At 48.9% G+C, this 19,411-nt stretch overlaps 2 protein-coding genes across 2 annotated transcripts; one reads left to right on the forward strand and one right to left on the reverse strand.

Moving 5' to 3' along the window:
• The first annotated feature begins 2,569 nt into the window (after window positions 1–2,569).
• PRPF6 (pre-mRNA processing factor 6) lies at window positions 2,570–10,738 on the forward strand. Its single transcript, XM_053453578.1, has 21 exons — window positions 2,570–2,909; window positions 3,213–3,378; window positions 3,604–3,722; window positions 3,881–3,959; window positions 4,252–4,428; window positions 4,679–4,834; window positions 5,066–5,160; window positions 5,304–5,460; window positions 5,600–5,762; window positions 5,909–6,027; window positions 6,252–6,470; window positions 6,633–6,755; window positions 7,058–7,179; window positions 7,334–7,472; window positions 7,670–7,789; window positions 7,931–8,107; window positions 8,357–8,490; window positions 8,602–8,693; window positions 8,859–8,973; window positions 9,543–9,669; window positions 9,915–10,738. The coding sequence occupies exons 1-21, from the start codon at window positions 2,743–2,745 to the stop codon at window positions 10,065–10,067; spliced, it is 2,919 nt and encodes a 972-aa protein (XP_053309553.1). The 5' UTR covers window positions 2,570–2,742; the 3' UTR covers window positions 10,068–10,738.
• Window positions 10,739–12,633: 1,895 nt separating this feature from the next.
• Window positions 12,634–14,609, reverse strand: LOC128471440 (ammonium transporter Rh type A-like). The gene has a single exon (XM_053453380.1). It carries the CDS (start codon window positions 14,528–14,530, stop codon window positions 13,112–13,114), a length of 1,419 nt encoding a protein of 472 aa, XP_053309355.1. The 5' UTR covers window positions 14,531–14,609; the 3' UTR covers window positions 12,634–13,111.
• Between the last annotated feature and the right edge of the window lie 4,802 nt (window positions 14,610–19,411).

The raw sequence follows: 19,411 nt of genomic DNA on the forward strand, positions 1-19,411 counted from the left end.
GGCTCTAATAGCCGTCGTCATGGAAACCTGGACTTGTCATTATTTAAAGATACACTTAATTGGGTCACCTGCATTCAAGCAGGGAGATCAACCATAACATACTGGGAGCAAAAGCAGCTACTGGGATTCTTATATATGATCCCAGTGGGGGGAGAAGAGGAACCAGTCACCCCCATACTGTGTGAATCTGCCCCTTGACCCCTAGACTGGAACAAAACCCCTGAAAGCTCCCGGGTACACTTAATACCCTGTTCTCCAGCTTTTGCCCCTGTCTTATACCCCTACCGGGCCTGAAACATCAGGACGCGCATGAAATTAGAGGGGGTTATACCATGAATCACCCCCAGCCTTACAGCGATTGCCAGACTGCGAGTCAGAGTAAAGGATGATGGGACTTGTAGTCTCACCGCAGCTCTATTGGCTTAATGTTTCATTTAACAGCGAGGGAAACGCAATCCTCATACAGAAGAACACCCTCTATATATCACAATGGAGGGGCGATGCCAGTGTTGCTATGGTAACAAGGTCTATACTGCCGAACGTTTAATCGTATTTGGGATATAAGGCCTGACGGAGCCGTTTGATTGGTCGGGAGGATATTAAGACAGACGATTTTTTTTTGGACGTGACTTCACAGCTCTATTTTAAGAGCTATTAATGAGCTGATTTGCATATCAGAACACAGCTTCTGTGTCACCTCGCGGGGTTAATACCGTTCACCATAAATGCATACATTGCGCATGAAGAATATCAAGCAAATGTACGGGGGGGGGCTTGGATGAACTTCGTGACCCCCAACGATGCATATATATGCTGATAGATTATGCTTAATTTGCATATGGGGGTGTAACATAAATCCATCCAAGTTTAAACCCGTTTTTCCTCCGGATGCATCAATTCCTAAATCCATTTATATTTATTAATGATGTTTATTTTACGTTATAGAAATGTTTTTTATCAGATTACTGATGAGACTTTACAAAAAGTAACTAATTTAAGTAAATATCATTAATATTGTGTGTGTATAGTGCATATATATTGAATATATAAATATATAAATATTGTGTATATTGTACGTATATATAAAATAAATGTAGGGGGGGGGCTAGAAACCCCCTCGACTTCCCCAAGCAACAGTACAGTTTCTCTGTGCCATCATAGCCCCTAAACAGTTTCTCTGTGCCATCATAGCCCCCAAACAGTTTCTCTGTGCCATCATAGCACATAGGGTGTTCGCAGGGGTCGCCAGGCCTCCCTATAGTGTTTGGCTCTGTCAGTTTTCTTTATTAATAATGGCCCCGGAGCTTATGACCCTCATGTCTGCGTTTTTCACCCGTGTTTTATTGATTTCATTTATTTATAGTAAATAAATTAAAAATGACTGTTTTGTGTTTCACCTGCGATGTGCTGTTGTGTTCCGCGGGTCCTGCTGTGGTTGGTCTCTGAGGTTTGGTTCGATGTCCTGTCGGGAGACATACTGGGAATGAAGCTCTCCGTGGATCAACACTGACTCCTGCAGGAGAGTTGGAGACGTTTGAAATTTAGGAAATAAAATAGATTTTGCTGTTTTCACCAGAACCTGTGATCAGTAGAGGGGATACTCAGGAACACTCAGGGGTTTTGCCCCAATCTTAGGGTGAAGGGGCAGATTCTCAGGGTCACACAGTCTGGGGCTGACTCCTTCCTATTCTACATAAATATATATGTGACTCCCAGTTGGTGCTTTTGCTCCCAGTATGTTATGGCTGATATTCCTGCTTGAATACAAGAGCCTCAATTAAGTCTATATTTGGTAACACATTTGGTGAGTCGATGCGTGGAATCTTCACGGTGGGTTATTAGAGGGTTAATATTCCAAGGTCACGGGGTCGGCTCCTCAGGTAGAGGGGGGGGTGGCGATGTTCTTTATACAGACTGGAACAGCCCACTGCATGCTGGCAAATGCCAGGTGGGTCTCCTGGCCAGAGCACCATTGTGTGGCATTGATCGGGGTATCATCACAGGGAGCCTGGGCAAATAGCGTGGACCAGCCCTGCATTACAGGTGACCACGGTGGCTGTCCGCGACACTGAGCTGGTGGGGGCGCTGCTACGGTTTGTGCATGCTGGAGGGGCTTCACCGGGTGTATTCAAGGACAGAACATACAGATCACATATCGGGGAAAACCTAAACAGTTTAACCAATTACATGCAGGCATGCATCTGTGGGAGGGGCCCGGAAACCTTCTTCTCTGGGGCCCTAGAATGCCCAGGGCCGGCCCTTGAGGACACTATAGGCAATTTAATCGAACTCCTTAATTTATAGATAAGCGGATGACCGTAGAATAGGGTGGTTACCAGCGTTGCAAAAGTGAAGTTTTTTTTAAATAATTTAAATTACAGCCTTTTTGCCCTTAATATTTGGAAATGCAGTTTAAAAAAAAAATGCACGGATACATGTCCTCACTGTGTCTAAACATATATGTGTTGTGTATGTATGTATGTATGTATGTATGTATGTATTAAGCATGTTATGATACACGTTCAGCAGAAGATTATTATCTGTTGTACAGGCTTCTTGAAACCAGAAACATGGCTGCCATCTACCCTTAAATGGCGACATATATGAGTAGAGGGTATTTCAAGGAGCGGCGCCCTCTAGCTGCCGGAGGACACAGTGTTGGTGTCGTGTATTGTGCGCCGGAAGTGGTCATTGTGAGCCGTGTGTGTCTGGAAACGAGCTGCAGCTAACGTTATTGTAAACATGGCGGCCTCCTCGTCCTCGGGAAGTGGCCCCGGGGGTTCAGGGCCAGGGAACCCCACAGGAGCTTCAGGTCTTACTGCGGCCATAACCGGCACCATGAATAAGAAGAAAAAGCCTTTCCTGGGCATGCCGGCCCCGCTGGGATACGTGCCGGGCCTGGGAAGAGGGTAAGTCAGGCTAGGGCAGGAGCGGTTTGGATTAAGGGCTGTGGGGTTGATGGGAGTCCTGCATTAGACTGGGTTTATATCTAATAATAATAATGGGGGGATGAGTATGGATTTATGTAATATATATGAGCAGGTTAGATGAACCAATTTTTTCCTTGTGCCATTGAGACTAAATACCCCCTGAGGATGCGCAACGTTTACCACGCGGCCGAGTTAGTTGTGGCTGCCCCTGCATGCAGCTAACCTGCAGATCAGTCAGGTAATCGCGAACGGTCTGTCCAATCGGGTTGTCTCTGTGTTCAGTGCCACAGGTTTCACGACACGTTCTGATATCGGTCCTGCCCGTGATGCCAACGATCCTGTTGATGACCGCCATGCCCCACCAGGGAAGAGGACCGTCGGCGATCAGATGAAGAAAAATCAAGCAGACGACGACGATGAAGACTTGAATGACACAAATTACGATGAAGTAATAAAATGTAGCCTTTATTGTAGACACTATACATAGTTATTGGTTTCTCTCTGGTTTTGATAATGCCCCCGTACCTATTATAACCCAATAATGTGTACTCAGTGATCTTTACTGGAAACCTACAGTCTATCGGTAATCCAGATGGGTCAGCAGATATCTATAGCTGCAGGGCCGTATTCCATAAGCTAAATAGATATTGTTTATAATGCCTCCTGTTTTCAGTTCAACGGCTATGCTGGAAGTCTGTTTTCAAGCGGCCCTTATGAGAAAGATGATGAGGAAGCAGATGCGATATATGCCGCCCTCGATAAGAGAATGGATGAGAGGAGGAAGGAAAGAAGGTAAATCGACTCATTGATATCTAAAGATTTCTGGGCTTGTTGGGCAAGGGTGAATTCCCTAGGCTTTGCAGATAATCACTGTCCTATTCTGTGTTCCTATGTAGGCATGAACATTTATTATATTTATATTTAAAAAAATTTTGGTTTGTGTTTTTTAGGGAGCAGAGAGAGAAAGAGGAAATTGAGAAATATCGTATGGAGCGTCCAAAAATCCAGCAGCAGTTCTCTGATCTGAAGGTAAGCGTTTGCTGTCGTGAAGTTTGCCAGGATAGATGTGGAGCTGCCAACCGGCTCACAGCGTTATAAGTTTTTAAAGGTGCTTTTCCACTTACACATATTAGTTGCGCTCTATAACATGCTCAGCAGATACAACCTAACAGGTCTGACATTTTATTATTCCCTGTCAAATTTGAATCCAATATAAAGCTTTTTCAGTTTCTATGACAACATGTCGCTACCTGGTTTTGTGTCGGGAGCTTTAATGATGAGTGAGGGGATTGTTATAAACGTGAGCTATTTGTTCCTTCAGAGGAAACTGGCAGAAGTCACAGAGGAAGAGTGGCTGAGTATCCCTGAGGTGGGTGATGCGAGAAATAAGCGCCAGAGAAACCCACGCCACGAGAAACTGACGCCCGTCCCTGACAGTTTCTTTGCCAAGCATCTGCAGACGGGAGACAGCCATACATCTGTTGATCCACGACAGTCGGTGAGTGGCAGAAATAATTTCTCGTTATAACATGGAAGCTCGAAGCCTGCAAGATAAGTAACAAGCAGTGGTTGACCTTGCTGCTGTGAGCGTATATCACATCTGTGTTACGGTATACACTTGGTCTTCATGTCACAAGATTGTGTTCTCTTGAACAGCCGGTGCCATTAGGTTGATATTTAAAATTCTTAGTTCAGCCGTACCGCTGGCCTGGAGTATTGATTTCATTATTTTGCCTGTTTCTTTTTAGCAATTTGGAGGTTTGAACTCCCCATTCCCGGGAGGACTGAATACTCCTTACCCTGGGGGGATGACCCCGGGGCTGATGACACCAGGCAGTGGAGAGCTGGATATGAGAAAGATTGGCCAGGCCAGGAACACGCTGATGGACATGAGACTGAGTCAGGTAAGGTCCAGAATCTCCCGCTGCCTCCTACCGTCACGTGTCTTCAGATCCCTTACGTTTTGAAAATGTTCACCTTTAATTCCAGTTTGGTTCCTTGTATATTTCCATGGTTTCTGTAGACAAATTCTGTATTTGGTGTCTGCTTTTATTATAATGTAGAGGAAATATAGGAGTATCTGTAAACCGATTTTGCATTTCATTGTGGGAACCTGAGTGTAATGTGTTCTTCAGGTGTCGGACTCTGTGAGTGGTCAGACTGTAGTTGACCCCAAGGGATACCTGACAGATTTGAACTCCATGATCCCAACTCACGGAGGAGACATCAAGTAAGTACTGCGCATGTTGTCATCTTAAATGCCTGACTACCTGCAGAGGGAGACCAGAGACTGCTTACACGGCTACTTCCCTCTCTATCCCTTCCTTGCTGTATCTCAGGGCAATTAAGTTTTCTGTCTTAATCTCTCATCAGTGATATTAAGAAAGCTCGCCTTTTGCTGAAGTCTGTACGTGAAACGAACCCTCATCACCCTCCTGCGTGGATCGCCTCTGCCCGTCTGGAGGAGGTTACCGGAAAACTGCAAGTGGCGCGGAATCTCATTATGAAAGGCACAGAGATGTGTCCCAAGGTAAGAGAAAAGCTTATTTTGCGCATGATTATATGGAATGCCTGGGCAAGATCATGTATTTACCTGGAATGTCTGTTTTTGTTTTTTTTTGCTTTTCGAGTTTCCTATGACACGTAATTTTTTTTTTTTCTCCTTACAGAGTGAAGACGTCTGGCTTGAAGCTGCTCGCCTGCAGCCGGGAGACACTGCAAAGGCTGTGGTGGCCCAAGCCGTGCGTCACCTTCCCCAGTCCGTCCGAATTTATATTCGAGCTGCGGAACTGGAGACGGACCTCCGCGCTAAAAAACGTGTCCTGCGCAAAGGTAAGCCTGAAACTGCTTTAAGATGTTAGTTTCACCTTAGAACAGCTTTCCTGCAACAACTGCATCCCTCAGACGGTTCACTTAAAAGCTGGCAGAGGACATATTGATAGGAATGGCTCTTAATGTCGTCTCCTCTGCCCGAGCAGCTCTGGAGCATGTCCCAAACTCAGTGCGTCTCTGGAAGGCAGCAGTGGAACTGGAGGAGCCAGAAGACGCTCGAATCATGTTGAGTCGTGCAGTGGAGTGCTGCCCAACAAGTGTGGAGGTGAGACCCATGTACTTAACGCATGAACGTGATCGCTCACACGTGTGATGGAGTTGCAGGACCTACAGACCTATTCTACTTGCTGTATTCTAGAAGCTTTAAAAACTCAAGCCCATTTTTTTTTTTTCTTCGCATTCTTCTGTTGATCGGTAAATTCGCTCACTTTTTTAAAATAGTCCATTTTATAAAAGGTGCTAAGGGTTACCATTTGCTTTACTTTACAGCTGTGGCTGGCGCTGGCCAGGCTGGAGACCTACGAAAATGCCCGCAAAGTGTTGAACAAGGCACGAGAAAACATCCCGACCGACCGACACATCTGGATCACGGCCGCAAAACTGGAGGAGGCCAACGGAAATACAACAATGGTGGAAAAAATCGTTGACAGAGCAATTACTTCTTTGAGGGCTAATGGTGTGGAAATCAACCGCGAGCAGTGGATCCAGGTGACTAGCGGTCCAAAAATTGGAAGGCAGGGAGTAGATTAACCTGGGCAGACCTGGCAGGGGTTGTGTGTAAATGTATGTAAGTTGTAATTGAACAAAAGATTTACTCAAAGGTTCGTTATTGGGAATTCTGCGTAAATGACTGTTTATATCTCTGTGCAGGATGCGGAGGAGTGCGATAAGGCAGGGAGCGTGGTGACATGTCAGGCGGTGATCAGGGCCGTTATTGGCATCGGAATAGAAGAGGAGGATCGGAAACACACATGGATGGAGGACGCTGACAGCGTGAGTGCGCACCTGCCATTGTGCAGCACAAGCAACCCTTAAGTTATTAATAGATTGGATCAGGATGATGGGAGTTGCAAACTATTCACTATGTTGTGCTTGTAGAATTATGCGCAGCTGTGTACTTCACTGTTAGGATTCTCTGTACCAGTATGACGCGACATGATGTCAGAGCAGGTTGCTTGGTCAGCTTGTCCTGGGATAGGGAGCTGTTACAGGGTGCTGTGCAGCGCGTGTATCCGGCACAGGGGGCTGTGAACCTGCTTTTCTCTGTGCTTATTTTCTATCCTCCTGTCCTGCAGTGTGTTTCTCACGGAGCCCTGGAGTGTGCCCGGGCAATCTACGCTCACGCTCTACAGGTTTTCCCCAGCAAGAAGAGCGTGTGGCTCCGGGCAGCTTATTTCGAGAAGAACCACGGAACAAGGTATATGACTCTAACGACCAGGATTCCTGGGACAAACGCTATGAAATAATCAGCAGCCATGTTTGATGTCGCTGTTTGCAGGACGCTCTTGTTTACGCATCAAATGTGTAAACCCTCTGTGCTCTTTTTTTTTTTTTTTTTTTTTTTTTTTCAGGGAGTCCTTGGAGACCCTCCTGCAGAGGGCTGTCGCCCATTGTCCTAAAGCTGAGGTCTTGTGGCTGATGGGTGCCAAATCCAAGTGGTTGGCAGGTGATGTTCCTGCGGCCAGAAGCATCCTTGCCCTGGCTTTCCAGGTGTGTAGAGCCACTAAAGCAAATGTCGGAGGGTTAATAGAATCACTTTCCAGTAGCAGGGGCTGCGAGTAGCTCCCAAACTGCCAGAGCATGATGGGACTTTTAGTCCAAGCGTGGCTGGAATTTCCCCAGCATGTAGTAAAGGTTGCGATTGTGTTTTGGGCTGACTTTTTAAAATGTTTGTCTTACCCACTCAGGCCAATCCGAACAGCGAGGAGATCTGGCTGGCAGCCGTGAAACTGGAGTCTGAGAACAATGAGTATGAGCGAGCGCGCAGACTGCTGGCCAAGGCGAGAAGCAGCGCCGCGACTGCCAGGGTAAGTAGCCGTAACAACCACCAAATCGTTTAGGATCCTCTGCTGCGGCGTCTCAGCTTCCATCTCTTAATGAGCCCTGAGTAACAACTCGGCTACACGCCTGGTGCTGTGCGTGTCTATAACCCGATCCTTGCCCTGCAGGTCTTCATGAAGTCTGTGAAGTTGGAGTGGGTTCTGGGGAACATTCTGGCCGCGCAGGAGCTGTGCACAGAGGCCCTCGGTCACTACGAGTACTTCCCCAAGCTCTGGATGATGAAAGGACAAATCGAAGAGCAGCAGGAGGAGGTGGAAAAAGCCAGAGAGGCGTATAACGAGGGGGTAGGTACCAGTACACACTCATCATCTGCCGACTGCACGACTGTACCTGCACGACTGCTGTACGAGAACTCCACGCATGTGCTGTGGACTGGGGCCGACATCCCAGCTGGCTGAGGGCCAATATTATTACCACTGAGTTAGAGCAGTGGGGCAAATGTTTGAATGCCGGTCGTGTGCAGAGTGCTGCCGTCTATGCTGCTCCTCTCTGGTGTCTGAATGCACTCCTAATCAATCGGCTTTATTCGGCAGCTGAAGAAATGCCCCCATTCCTCTCCTCTGTGGCTGCTGCTCTCCAGACTTGAAGAGAAGGTCGGGCAGCTGACGAGGGCCAGAGCTATCCTGGAGAAATCCCGTCTGAAAAACCCCAAGACACCGGAGCTGTGGTAAGTGTCGCTCTGCAGAGGGTGCACTCCATTTCCCGCCAACAGTCATTGCTGAGTGTGTTGGTGCAGCTGCCGATCACGACGTCTCCTTGTTAACCTTTCTTTCCTCAGGTTGGAATCTGTACGTTTGGAGTTCAGAGCCGGACTGAAGAACATCGCGAACACATTAATGGCCAAAGCTCTCCAGGAATGTCCAAACTCGGGTGAGTGCGCGCCCATTTCTATCTTTAGTCTTTTTATAGTTTTTATTTTTTTGTGGCTGTATTCAGGGTTAAACTTGCACTTTGCTGGAGGTTTTGTTAGTGTAATCATTCTGAGCCGACGTTATGCCCCATGTTATTACTTCTCATTATCTCTTCTCCGCGCAGGTATCCTGTGGGCCGAAGCCGTATTCCTGGAGGCCAGACCGCAGCGTAAGACCAAGAGCGTGGACGCTCTAAAGAAGTGTGAGCACGACCCACACGTGCTGCTGGCCGTGGCCAAGTGAGTTTTTGGCTTGGTTGTGTCTGTGTTTTTCATGCTGTGCGGTAGAGCCCTGCGCGGGACTGCTTTTTTTTTTTTTTTTTTTTTTAAATCCCGCTGATTTTTTGCACAATCCCGCCACATTTGGATCCAATCACGCCCACCTCCTTACCTGAACTGCAGATTTCCCGTGCAGTCCCGGAAAGGCTGCCCTCAAATTGCTCCCTCACATCGTCTCTTCTCTTGCTCCGCCCAGGAACAAGGCGGCATCACGTGAAGTGACGTCACATCACGTGACTCCGATTTGTTCCTGGGGAAAGCAAGAGAGGAGACGCTGTAAGGAAGCAGTGCAAAGGCAGCCTTGCGCGATTACCGGGACCCGCAGGTACAGTGCCTGACCGCTCGCTCTGGCCCGCAACACTAGCAAGACTGGCCGTGCCCGCAAGTTTTTGGCCTCTCAGTGCAGTCTTCTACCGTGCGGTACCCGGTCCGTGAATCCTCGCACGCTCGTCTGCACATGTGGAAGATTCTCCTGCCTTTCCCGCTCAGGCACCCCCTGACCTCATCCCTTTTCAATCCCTTTCACTCAGGCTTTTCTGGAGCGAGCGTAAGATCACGAAGGCTCGCGAGTGGTTTCACCGAACCGTAAAGATCGACTCGGATCTCGGAGACGCCTGGGCGACTTTCTACAAATTTGAGCTGCAGCATGGAACGGAGGTGAGCAAAACTTTATCTACAAATCAGAGCCGGAGACAGTCTGACACGTTTCAATAAAGTTGTCTGTCTTCAATAAAGTTGTCAAGTCACTTTGTTGGGAGGAAAAAATAAATAGTTGCAACTAAATGAACAATTCCATTGCTAGAAGGCAGTAGAATACAAAAATAAATTACATTTCTTCTACTATATATTTTTTATTTCTGCATTTGTTCTCCACTCGTAATTCTATTTTTTTCTGCCCCCAGGAGCAGCAAGAAGAGATCTATAAACGATGCGAAAACGCGGAGCCGCGACACGGTGAGCTGTGGTGTGCGGTGTCCAAGGACATTGCAAATTGGCAACAAAAAATTGGGGAAATTCTCATCTTGGTGGCTGCCAAGATAAAGAACACATTTTAAGTTGGTTTCCTCTCTGGACTCAGGGCTCTAATGCAAAGCGAGCCTCCCCTGGAAGAGAAGACCCTCTGTGTATTTGATTTTTATGTGAATTTTTTTTTGTTTTATGCCCGTACGCCATCCTTCTGCACGCCCGGTCCCAAGCAATGGGTCGAGCGTCAGCGGATGGATTATTTTTTTTTCTCTCTACGCGTTTGACTTGCAGAGCCTAGATAATCGTATTTGGATTTTCTGTGAAAATTCCGCACCTCTGTGAGCGGCTTTGTCCTTGCAAGACGGGAAATAAACAAGTTTTTAACAGGAAATACGTCCAAGAAATGATCTGGGAAATTAGTAGTCGGTAGCAGTAATGACCTAAAGCTGCCACTGGGTGGAGACATCTACTAATAACCCCCTCCGGAGTCCTGGTGAACTGGGTTTGCCTAAAGAATGGGGGCAGTGTTTCCACAGTAAAGTTTCGGGGGGGGGGGGGTTATTTTATCTTATAGTACGCTGCAAACACAACACCTAATGATTTTAAGGGGAAAATGTAGGTTTTTATTTGCTTGACAAATATGGAGCCTTGTTTTGTGTAATCTGTGATATAGTATAGAGCAGATGACATTATATACAATATATAGACTTTAACTCCTCTCTGCTGTGTGTAATAAACCTAATGTCGGCATTGGCATTGACACTTAGATTCCTGTATCATCTCTCCCGCCGCTCAATCGGTTTCTAGTTATCTTACAAAGCCGTAAGGCATCGGTTAGACAGTGACTTTAGCAAGAATTAGTCTGGGCACAGCCAGTCTGAGGATCATAAGGATTGTAGTTCAGGGGTACTCATTGCCTGCCCCTCCGGTTTCTTTTAACCCCCAGTAAGCGCTGCTCGGCTTCAGCAGTCTGTTGAGTAGAGCGTTGCAGTGACAGTGTTATACCACAAGGTGGAGCAGTTGGCCAGCTCAGTGTAATTGTAACATGCCAGTTGTCTGTCAATAGCTGACATACTGAGGACACGCGTGTGCTGCATGTTATTAAGAGCTTTGGGACAGCTGTACGTGGTGCCTTAAAGGTCGGGGGATGTGAGCCATGGAATGCATATAAATCTATATTCCGAATCTCTTCCCTGTTCCCTCTCCAACTATTCTCTGTATGTTACGGCCTCCTGTGCTGAGGTCTGATGTCACCGTGTATGTGGAATGGTGTGGGATAAAACATGGGTGTCTGTGACCTCCGTAACAGCCAATGGATCAGTTATTTATGAGCTTGGTGTCATCACATGGTGACGATTTATACGTGAACCCTTCCTGAACCCTGTCCCCGAGTGTCCTCTGAAATGCTCCACTTTATGGCAAAGGCAAGAAGTTTAATTTCTTTATAACTATTGCGTTTACATCTTTACCGCGTGTTACAGAACTTTTCAGGACTCGGAATAAATAGGCGAAACGCGTCATGGATACTCTTATCATGATACATGTACTGATACTTAATCGTCGTACAAACGTGCTATTGGGAGGTTGTTGTGTTTGTGTATATACTTACATATATATATAACCTACAGACGCCCTTAATGAGGGTTTTTTGGGGAAATCAATGTATTAGTTGTCAGTGGCCAGATGTGGATGAAGTGATGTGGGGGCAGGGGACGTTTACAGAGGGAAGGAAGAAGGAAATGTTGGGTAAAAGGAGGTGAGGTCACACACACGATAGAAATTTGAGAAAAACAAGCGGAAAAAGAGATGCTAAAAATAGTTTGTGGACGGCTCTGATTTTGCCCGCTCCTCGGCTGGGTTTGTTGGGCACGGGCTGAGTGTGCACTCCGTGGAGTGGCGCGGGGGACATGGAGTTGGCGTCTCTTCCCGGAGCGAGCCACGTCAGGACTTATAGGACTCTGGTGGCCCATTTAAGAGCTTCGGAAATTTCTGTACACCGGTGTCACGCTAATTGGACTTTGGTTCTGGTCATTTGGATCAGACTGGGCTCGGCCCATGATAATAAAATCTGGATATAGCGTTTTGTGCCGTCACCATAGCAACCAGTGGAATGTCCAGCAAACGGCATTAGTTGTGTGTGGTGTGTTGTGTATTATCTTGAACCCTTTTGAGACTTTACTGTCCCTTTAAGATTCAGCCGCCATTGGATGGTGTCCAGGCGGCTGCGACCAATCGGCTTCGTGATTTTAATTCATCAGAACAATCATAAAAGTTGCAAAATAAGCGCAGGAATAAATGCAGATTATCGGCCCCGATCTCAGGTTAATATTTAACTGTAGAGAATAATGGAAAAATACCTGCCGGGGTCACAGCCACCTGTCAACATGGGATAAAAGCAGATCTGCTCGGGACACGCTATATGTGCATACATGTAAAGGACACGTTATATGTGCATACATACAAAGGACACGGGCCAACAGGCTTAGCAGCGTTACCTGTATGTGCCCAAACCGTGTCTAATGAGCTTGGTAGCAAAACCAAACCGGCCCTGTCTGTCCCCAATTCATCTTCCTCCTCCTCATGTCTCCTCCTAAGGCTCTGAATGCTTATCAGCTTCTGGAACAGCGTGATGGGGAGGAATAATTGTGTTCTTACTTAGCAAGACGCAAGCCATTTAATTTGCACGTATGAACATTCCATTGATTTATTTTATGTATCATTATTAGCAGTAAAAGGTCTAATAAACACTTTCCGGATATTATGAAGACGCAGCTTCCCGATCGTACTTTATCCAGAATGCGGTTCTCCTCAGATCAGGAGTTTCTTGCTCGAAAGTCGCCAGCGTTCCTTATCCATACAGTCCATACCTTACTTATCCATGTGTTCCTTATCCATACGGCCCATACGTTCCTTATCCATACAGTCTGATTTCTGGTTACAGATTCGGTTAGCATGTTTTCTGTGTGTTTTCAGCATGGTAGCAGTAAAGACACGGTTCTTCCACGCGGAATCAAAGAGCTTTCAGTCCCAAACGGTCCCGTCTTGGTACCTGAATTAGAATGCGGCGGGGTCCAGTAAACGCAAACAAAGAATTGTCTTTTGTGGCCGTTTTACGAGCCGGTGGGGTTTCCAGTTAAACCTGTTTTTCCTGCGTTAATAAACGCTCCTTGTCTTTTGAATTCGTTTTCTTTTCCGAGTCTTTTGGGAGCTGGAAGTAGGGTTGGTCATCAAAGCAAAATTCGTGAGAAGGGTGGACAACGCAGGGGAGCTTCAGAAACAAACCGGTGATATATCCCCCCAACAGCGAAATGCCAAAGGTGACCCCAAGTGCCGCTGCCTGATGCAGAGCTCTGTGTCTGGCTCCCGGCGCTCCTCCATTCCCCAAAACCTCTAGAATCGTGTTTCTGTGCTCCAGACCGTTGTTCTGATAGGTCATATCATGAAGGTCTGTGCCAGAGGTCTCCGCGGGGCTGAAGAGGATGATGATGATGCTGCAGAGGGTGCCGACAATAGCCGGTAGGCCGTGCAGGTTGTGTATGCCACATTGATCTTGTACTTTGAGCCGTTTGGCCAAGAATGGGGACAAGTACTGGAAACCCAGGACACAAGATATAGCGGCCAAGCATCCCAGGCCAAATGCCCCAGGTGGGGTCATCATCATATCCGCAGTAATTCCAACAGCTACCCCACCAGCCAAAGAAGCGTTCTGCAGGTGCACCAGGCTTATCCGTCCGTTTTTGTTAAGCAAACTTGACAGCGTGAAGGTGGTGAGGGCACTCGAGCTGAGGGCCAGGAATGTGTTGAGTACGGCACGGTGTTGGGCATCTCCTGCTTTGGCCAGCACGGAGTTGAAGCTTGGCCAGAAGATCCAAAGGAAGAGCGTGCCCAAGAGAGACAGCAGGTCAGAGTTGGCGCTTGTGGTGTCTTTTGGGTGACCCAACTTCAGCTCTGGCCGATACAAAATTCTGGATACCCCAAGCCCGAAATAGCATGAAAAGATATGGATTGCAACCGTGCCGCCGACGTCCATGACGTGGAAATACTCGTTCATGAGCCAGTCGTTGATCACGAAGAGTGGTATCTCCAGCAGGCACAGCAGAAGGAGCTGCACGGGGCTGGCCCTGCCGAGGATGGCACCGGCGGAGATCATAGCGGTAACTGCGGCAAACTCAGCATTCAGAACGTTCTCCAGACCCAGGCTGATCTTCCCGTCCCCGTAGTGGTAAAAGAAGCCCTGAACCACCAACGACCACTGAACGGAGAAGTTGGCTATTAAGAAGTTGAAGGCCATGCCGCCAAAGCCGTAGAACTTCAGAAACGAGAGCATAAGCCCCAGTCCCACAAAAAGCATCACGTTGACGTCTTTAAAGAGCGGAAAGATTTCGTACAGCCGGTTATCTTTGGCTGCCGTGGTGTTGGAGAGAGACGGGCGGCTGGTCTGCTCATCGTAGTTCACAAACAGTATGAAAACCACCAGCATGGCCCCCTGGAAGACGACTAGGAGGACCGGCAGTTGGCAACGCAGGTTGGGAGAGAAGACGACGGACATCATGCATGAGTCTACCTGGAAGGAGCTCCTTTGGGAGACGTCCGACCCGTCTGGCAGCTATAAGGTGCCGTCTGCTCGGAGTGTGCGGATGTGAGCGCAGTTACATTGTAACGAACTTTGTGCCGCACTAATATACAGCGATTAAACATTACCTTTTATTACCGTGTTACGAGCAGCATCGACCCGGTCATTTAACGCTCTGCGGAGCACCGGCCCTCGGGCGCAGACGGCCCTCGCTGTCCAGACATGAAGAAAATAACCCAGGCTTGGAGAGCGGCTTTCCTTTTAATGAGGGGCTTCACAGGGGGGGTGGGACCTGCCCGACGTACCCCCATACACCGACGTTCATTCATTTGGTTTACGGACCTAAAGGTGAGGTTGCTCTAACCCTGAGGGCCACGTTCCCCAAGATATGGATAGAGCCATATATGATTTTTTATTAGGCGTTAATCAGAAGCAGAATTTTGGCCCTTGGAGGTCCCCGGCACCCAAGCATCGTGTTCTGAAAGGGTGAATCAGTCGATTTGACATGTTTTCCCTTCGGTTTAGCGATGACTCATTTCATCCGTGGTGTTTGTTCCAAAAATGTTAGAACTTTTATAAAACTTTTCTTTTTATTTAAATAAATGTTCTGTTGGAATGCCTGATGCAGCGGACGGGTCCGCACTTTCTGTGATGCTTCGTTAGATGCGTTTGGGGCAAATTGAAAAGACGAATCGCCTCCAGAACGCGGTGGTTCTGGTGGAATACAAATGTGGACTGGTCCAGACAGGGCTGGCCGAAGACTTAACGCCACCTGGGGCAAAGTTTAAAATGACGGGGGGGGGCGATATTTTAAACTTCGCCGACGCCATTATCTACATCCCCCCGGGAATTACCTTTAAAGAGTCCTGCGGCGAGTCTCCCTGCTCTGCCACGGTGCCGGCTTGTAATGCTGAGCGCCGGAAATAGACGGCACTTCCGGCGCTCAGCATTACAAGCCGGCACCGAGACAGAACAGGGAGACTCGCCGCAGAGGAGAGAGGGGCGCCGAGCGGGTAAGCGAAAACCACTCGGCGCCCCTCTCTCTCTCCTCCGCTTCAAAAAAAAAAAAAAAAAAAAAACACACTTTTGCCGCCCCTTCTAAAGTGCCGCCTGGGGCAATTGCCCTAGTCGGCTCCATTGTAGGGCCGGCCCTGGGTCCAGAGTTGAGTAATTTATATTCTAAAATCCATACCTGCCAAGTGTCCCTGCTTAGTTTGGCCAGCCCCTCTCTCCTCCCCTTGATGCCCCTCTTTCCTCCCCTAATGCCCCTCTTTTCTAGGAGGTCAGAGTGCTGGGTATGAGGGTATTGCAGGGTTCTACTGCCCTAAAAGCCCCGATAATGTGCATAGAAACAGCGGGTTGCTGCATGTATATGATGTGGTCTCATATACTGGGCTCACGGAGTAAAATATCCAAACACTCCTCTCGGGGGACAAAAAAATTAGCTCACCCGGGGGGCAGGGGGCTCTGGGGCAGGATGTGTAGGGGGGCTTTTTTTTAACAACCCCCTATTGTGGGCAGGAAAAAGCTGCACTTCATCAACAGGAAGGTAAATAAATGCGGAATACGTCTCCCCAGGGCACCTGTACAGAGCGGGGGCTGCACCTGGGGGGGAAGAAGTCGGCAGCTGGACTGGGGGGGGGTCTCTGGTGGTGCCCCACCTAAACCCAGCTATAGCTCCTATTACGCTCAGCCAAGTCCCGCAAAGGATGCAGGGAAGAGCGAGCTGATTGGATCTCTGCAGCGATTGGGTTCAGCGCAAGGTGGCAAGCAGTCCAGCCGGGCCCTGAAAGCCACTGGTTATGCCGCTGGACTCTGGTGGACAAACGTGGGATACCACACTAGTCTCCCGGTGAAATCACCTACAAAACCGTTCAGTGAATAAAGCCCTGTAGCCCCCTAGACTTTATTCCCTCTCATCCTCTCCAGGTTCTCCACACCCCCGCTCCCCTGGCCCCCCCCTGTAAAATCAGCACCCCCGCTCCCCCTGTTGCCCTGGCGTGGAGCCTCTGGGAGGTTCTCCAGCTGGTTGTTGTTGTGGAAGGGACGGCGAGGTCTGCGTTTAGCTGATAAGCGCCGGGAATTTCCTGCCACCTTCCGGCTCTCCGGACCTTTCTCTCCCATCAGCAGCTTCCCGGCTCGGGGCCGAGAGCTTCCTGTTTGTCCCGATTCCCGCACGTTAACACACTGGGCCCCGGATTGTGCTGCTCCTAATCTGCCTCGTAATAACCCTCTCACGGCACGGGGGCCGAGACCAAGCGGCTTCATTGTGTCCTGCGCTGCTTTCTGGGGCGTGATGCGGGTTACCCCATGGGATGGTGGTGTGGTTTCACCTTGAGATGTTGACCTTTTTTGTCCCATGAGATGTGGCCCTGGTGGATCCATGAGATGTGGACCCATGAGATGTGGCCCTGGTGGACCCATGAGATGTGGCCCTGGTGGACCCATGAGATGTGGCCCTGGTGGTCCCATGGGATGTGGCCCTGGTGGTCCCATGAGATGTGGTCCTGGTTGAATCTCCTCATAGCTTATTGTCAAGCTAAGCCTCATCCTTCCCAAAAGTTATTGTAATAGGGGCCCTCTTGTGGCCCTCTGGGTAATATTTGGGAATTCTGCCCCTGGTCAGACCTCATTTACCTGATACAGGAAAACTCTGTAGTTTTTGGTGATATTACCCAGCGGCTCGTCCTGTAAACCGGTCCGTAGCAGATATCGGGTAGAACTTAAACCCCACAACGTTCTGTAAACCTGGTGTTGTTTAGAGGTCTGGGGTCACCGGGGGACATCTGCTGCCAAAGGGGGTCCTGAAAAGTAACGCTGCTAGGGGCCCGGTGTACCCCCTGGAGATGTCGCTGGTTGCCCCGTGTGTAAGGTGTGGTGATCGAGGCTGATGGCTCAGGTGTACATTCTTCTGCACATGTGGCTAAAGAACCTAAATGGGGGCTCCGTTCATGAGATTTACTGCTGCTTAGTGAATCCAGGTCTGAATTGTTTTAATCTTCAGCGTTTCGCCCGTATTTTTTCAGACTCCGAACAGATCTCTGCCAAGATTCACTTGTTACGTCCCCCTGTTTGTCTGCGGCTGGCCGGGGGGCTGGTGGAGGAAGCAGAGGGTCCGCTGTGATAAGGAGCAGAGGGAAGCGGGGTGAGAACAGGTGACTTGGGGGGGGCTGTGGGGAACATGTAAGGGGTCCGGGCTACGCCAGCCTCTTTGCAGGTAAACGCGGACCCTTCACAGGTGGGAACCGTTGCTGCCCTCCCCGGGAGTCTGTTGGCATCGAGGTGATGGAGTAGGAAGGAGAAGCATAAGGGGGACCAAACGGCCAAAGAATTCCTCCATAGAGTCAGCTTTGCCCTCAGCGGGGGTATAACGCGAGCGGTTGATAACGTGATATTATCGGGTACATGTTTTGAAGCCCCCCATACTCTCGGTGCGTGATGTGGTGAGCGTGACGCGGAGCACGTTGCCCTGTAGTGTTCGGCAGGATGATATATTTGTATCTGGAGTTTCTTACAGATCCGAGCTGCGTGTTTGAGGTCCAAGGACCATCGGGGTCAACATGCTGTCCCGTGACGAAGGATGGCCACTGGCAGATCACACTTGCCGTTGGACCACCAATTGCCGTGGGCTGCAACTCCCATGATGCTCGATCGTTGAGCTCCCTGTGGTGTTTATTGGGCATGTATAGTGTGTACGTGCTTAGCGTGTGTTTATGGGGTGTGTATATTGTGTATGTGTGTATTTAGCGTGTGTTTATGGGGTGTGTATAGTATGTACATGTTTATTGTGTGTTTATAGGGCGTGTATATTGTGTGCGTGTTTAGCGTGTGTTTATAGGACATGTATAGTGTGTGCGTGTTTAGCGTGTGTTTATAGGGCATGTATAGTGTGTGCGTGGAGCATGGATGGGGTTAAATATCTACGCCGATCCCAAAAACATAAATTTATTAGGAATAGGAAAGTTGTCCGGATTCCACAGATTCTACGACAAAACTGTGAAGATCTTTCCAATCCGGAGCGAAATATAATTTGCCCCCCCCCCGCTCTGTCCTTGGGGGGCTTCTCTGCTGTGTGTGGGTTAAGGGGGGGGTAATAGTTGGGGGACATTTTTGAATAAAACTGAAATTTCATGTCTTTTTTTGGTATTTTGCTGTTTGCTTCCAATTAGCGGAGTCTGGTTCCAGTTACGAGCTATAAAATGAATCAAAAACAGAGATTTATATTAAAAATGGCGGGGGAGGGGGGGAGATGGAGGGCAGGAGCAGAGAGAGGGGTCCGTGCTAGTTACTGGTTGATGCCGGTGGGTTTTTTATATGAGGCGCATGTTTACCCCGGCCTACGGGGGGGGGGCACACGTTAACCCGGCCCACGGGGGGTCACCAGATCTCCAGCTCTCACGGCGTGGCAGGGGTGGCATTCATTCCCTGGTCTGGTATTCTCACCCGTTGGGGTGGGGGTTAAATGGGACACCTGGGGTTATGGAGGCTCTGTGATAGGCCAGCTCTGGGTCATCTGACCCTTTGTTTTGGTACCTGGTGTTGCTGGTTAAACGGTTCCGTGAGCCTTTTCTGCCCACTCTCCGGGCGCTCTCCGGCAGCCCCCTCTGGTTGAGGGTCGATCTTTTTGGCCCCCCGCACACCGAGGGACCACTCGGCGTGTCTTACCTGACGGTGTCCCTGGGAGGTAGCCAGTCCTGATAGATGGGTGAGGGGGCAGAATCTCAGGGTTAGGGGCAGTTGTCAGTATGTTATTATGAAGGGGGGCAGATTGTCTCAGTGTAGGGGCAGTCATCAATGTAATGGGGCAGTTGTCAGTAAGGGATGCCCTGTCAGCATTGGTATCCGGGTTATAAATCACAG

This window comes from Spea bombifrons, chromosome 13, assembly GCF_027358695.1.
Source record: "Spea bombifrons isolate aSpeBom1 chromosome 13, aSpeBom1.2.pri, whole genome shotgun sequence".
In the NCBI taxonomy this organism is placed as follows: domain Eukaryota; kingdom Metazoa; phylum Chordata; class Amphibia; order Anura; family Pelobatidae; genus Spea; species Spea bombifrons.